This window comes from Mandrillus leucophaeus, unplaced genomic scaffold (genome assembly GCF_000951045.1).
Source record: "Mandrillus leucophaeus isolate KB7577 unplaced genomic scaffold, Mleu.le_1.0 Scaffold571, whole genome shotgun sequence".
NCBI lineage: Eukaryota > Metazoa > Chordata > Mammalia > Primates > Cercopithecidae > Mandrillus > Mandrillus leucophaeus.
Window position 1 is genome coordinate 970,534 of NW_012106153.1, and position 1,530 is coordinate 972,063.

A 1,530-nucleotide genomic window follows, 5' to 3' on the forward strand; every position below is an offset into this window, starting at 1 on the left:
GCCTCGCAAAGTGCTGGGATTGCAGGTATGAGCCACTGTGCCCAGCCACCATGGTGATTTTCTATACCAGACACAGGAAACCGATTCAGGAGCATGGACCAGCGTTCCATGGGGCTACCTGTCTGTGGCCTCCATAGAACTCAGCATCATTTGCAATTGTTTGTTTACCAGTAGATTCTCTGACACCACCACTCACAGGTTATATGATCCCATGAGGGCTGCACCCTCAGCTGTCTTGTTCATTTCTGGATTCCCAGTGCCTGGCAGTGTCCAGCAGTGTCTGGCACGTGCTAGGTACTGACTAAAGATTTGCTGAATAGAGTTTAATCTAAACCCTGACCTCCATGAACCCCCGGAAGCCGTATATTATTGTCCTCGGGGACACTATGGCTGGAAGAAGCCAGCATGAGCTTTTGCACAGGGAAAGAGGCTCTGCCAGGTTGGTGCTGTGGATTACAGCAGGACAGAGTGCGAGTGGTTGCCCTGCTGAAATCCATCCATACTGCCACCCCACAGCTATGACACTCACCTTCTGGTCGCCTGTGCTACCACTGGCCGCTTTCATCGTCAGGGTCACCTCTACCCCAGGGTCCAGGGGCCATGTGGAGGAACCTGTGGACTTCTTCTTGGCTGGAGGGCCGTGGGCAATATCCACGCCCACCCCTGGAGAGGCGCTGATGCTGAAGGACGTGCAGTCTTCAGGGGCAGAGCTGTGGATAAGACAGATGGGGAAGCAGAGGATGCGGTGAGGAGGGGCTGGGCCGGCCATGGCTCTCCCAGCATTTTTCCTTGTGATGGTTAATATTAGGTGTCCGCTTGATTGGACTGAAGGACGCAAAGCATTGTTTCTGGGTATATGTGTGAGGGTGTTGCCGGAGGAGGTTGGCATTTGAATCAGTGGACCGGGAGAGGAAGACCCACCCTCAGTGTGGGTGGGCACCATCCAGTCGGCTGCCAGCATGGCTACAACAAAAGCAGGTGGAAGAGGTGGGATCCCCTTTCTCGCTGGGGCTTCCGGCTGCCTTCTTTCTCCCGTGCTGGATGCTTCCTCCCGCTCCTCCTGCCCTTAGACACTAGACTCCAGGTTCATTGGCCTTTGGACTCTGGGACTTGTACCAGTGGCTTGCCAGGGGCTCTCGGGCCTTTGGTCACAGACTGAAGGCTGCATTATCAGCTTCCTTGGTTTGAGGCTTTCAAATTCAGACTGAGCCACTGCCAGCTTCTCTCTTCCCCAGCTTGCAGATTGTAGGACTTTGCCTTGTGATCGTATGAACCAGTTCTCCTTAATAAACACACACACACACACACACACACACACACATGCACACACACCATATTATTCTGTCCCTCTGGAGAACCCTGACTAACACTCCTTTTCCCAATAGGTACAAAAACCAGACAGCAGCCAGTGCTTACTCTGACCGTGGGGAGTAAGTACTGTAAGGTTGTCAGGAGGGAATGAGAGCGACAGAAAGTGAATCCCCTGACCTGAAGGATTTGCATTTCAGCTAGAAAACTAGCAGAGGGATG

The 1,530-nt window shown here is 53.2% G+C and overlaps 1 protein-coding gene across 1 annotated transcript in view; it reads right to left on the reverse strand.

Annotated features, from left to right (window-relative positions):
• The window catches only part of PADI4 (peptidyl arginine deiminase, type IV), a 71,361-nt gene that overhangs the window by 41,621 nt on the left and 28,210 nt on the right, over positions 1 to 1,530 (reverse strand). Inside the window, exon 2 of the mRNA XM_011998463.1 lies at positions 530 to 710. Within this exon, the coding sequence (XP_011853853.1) occupies positions 530 to 710 (181 nt within the window). The remainder of the gene's footprint in view (positions 1 to 529; positions 711 to 1,530) is intronic.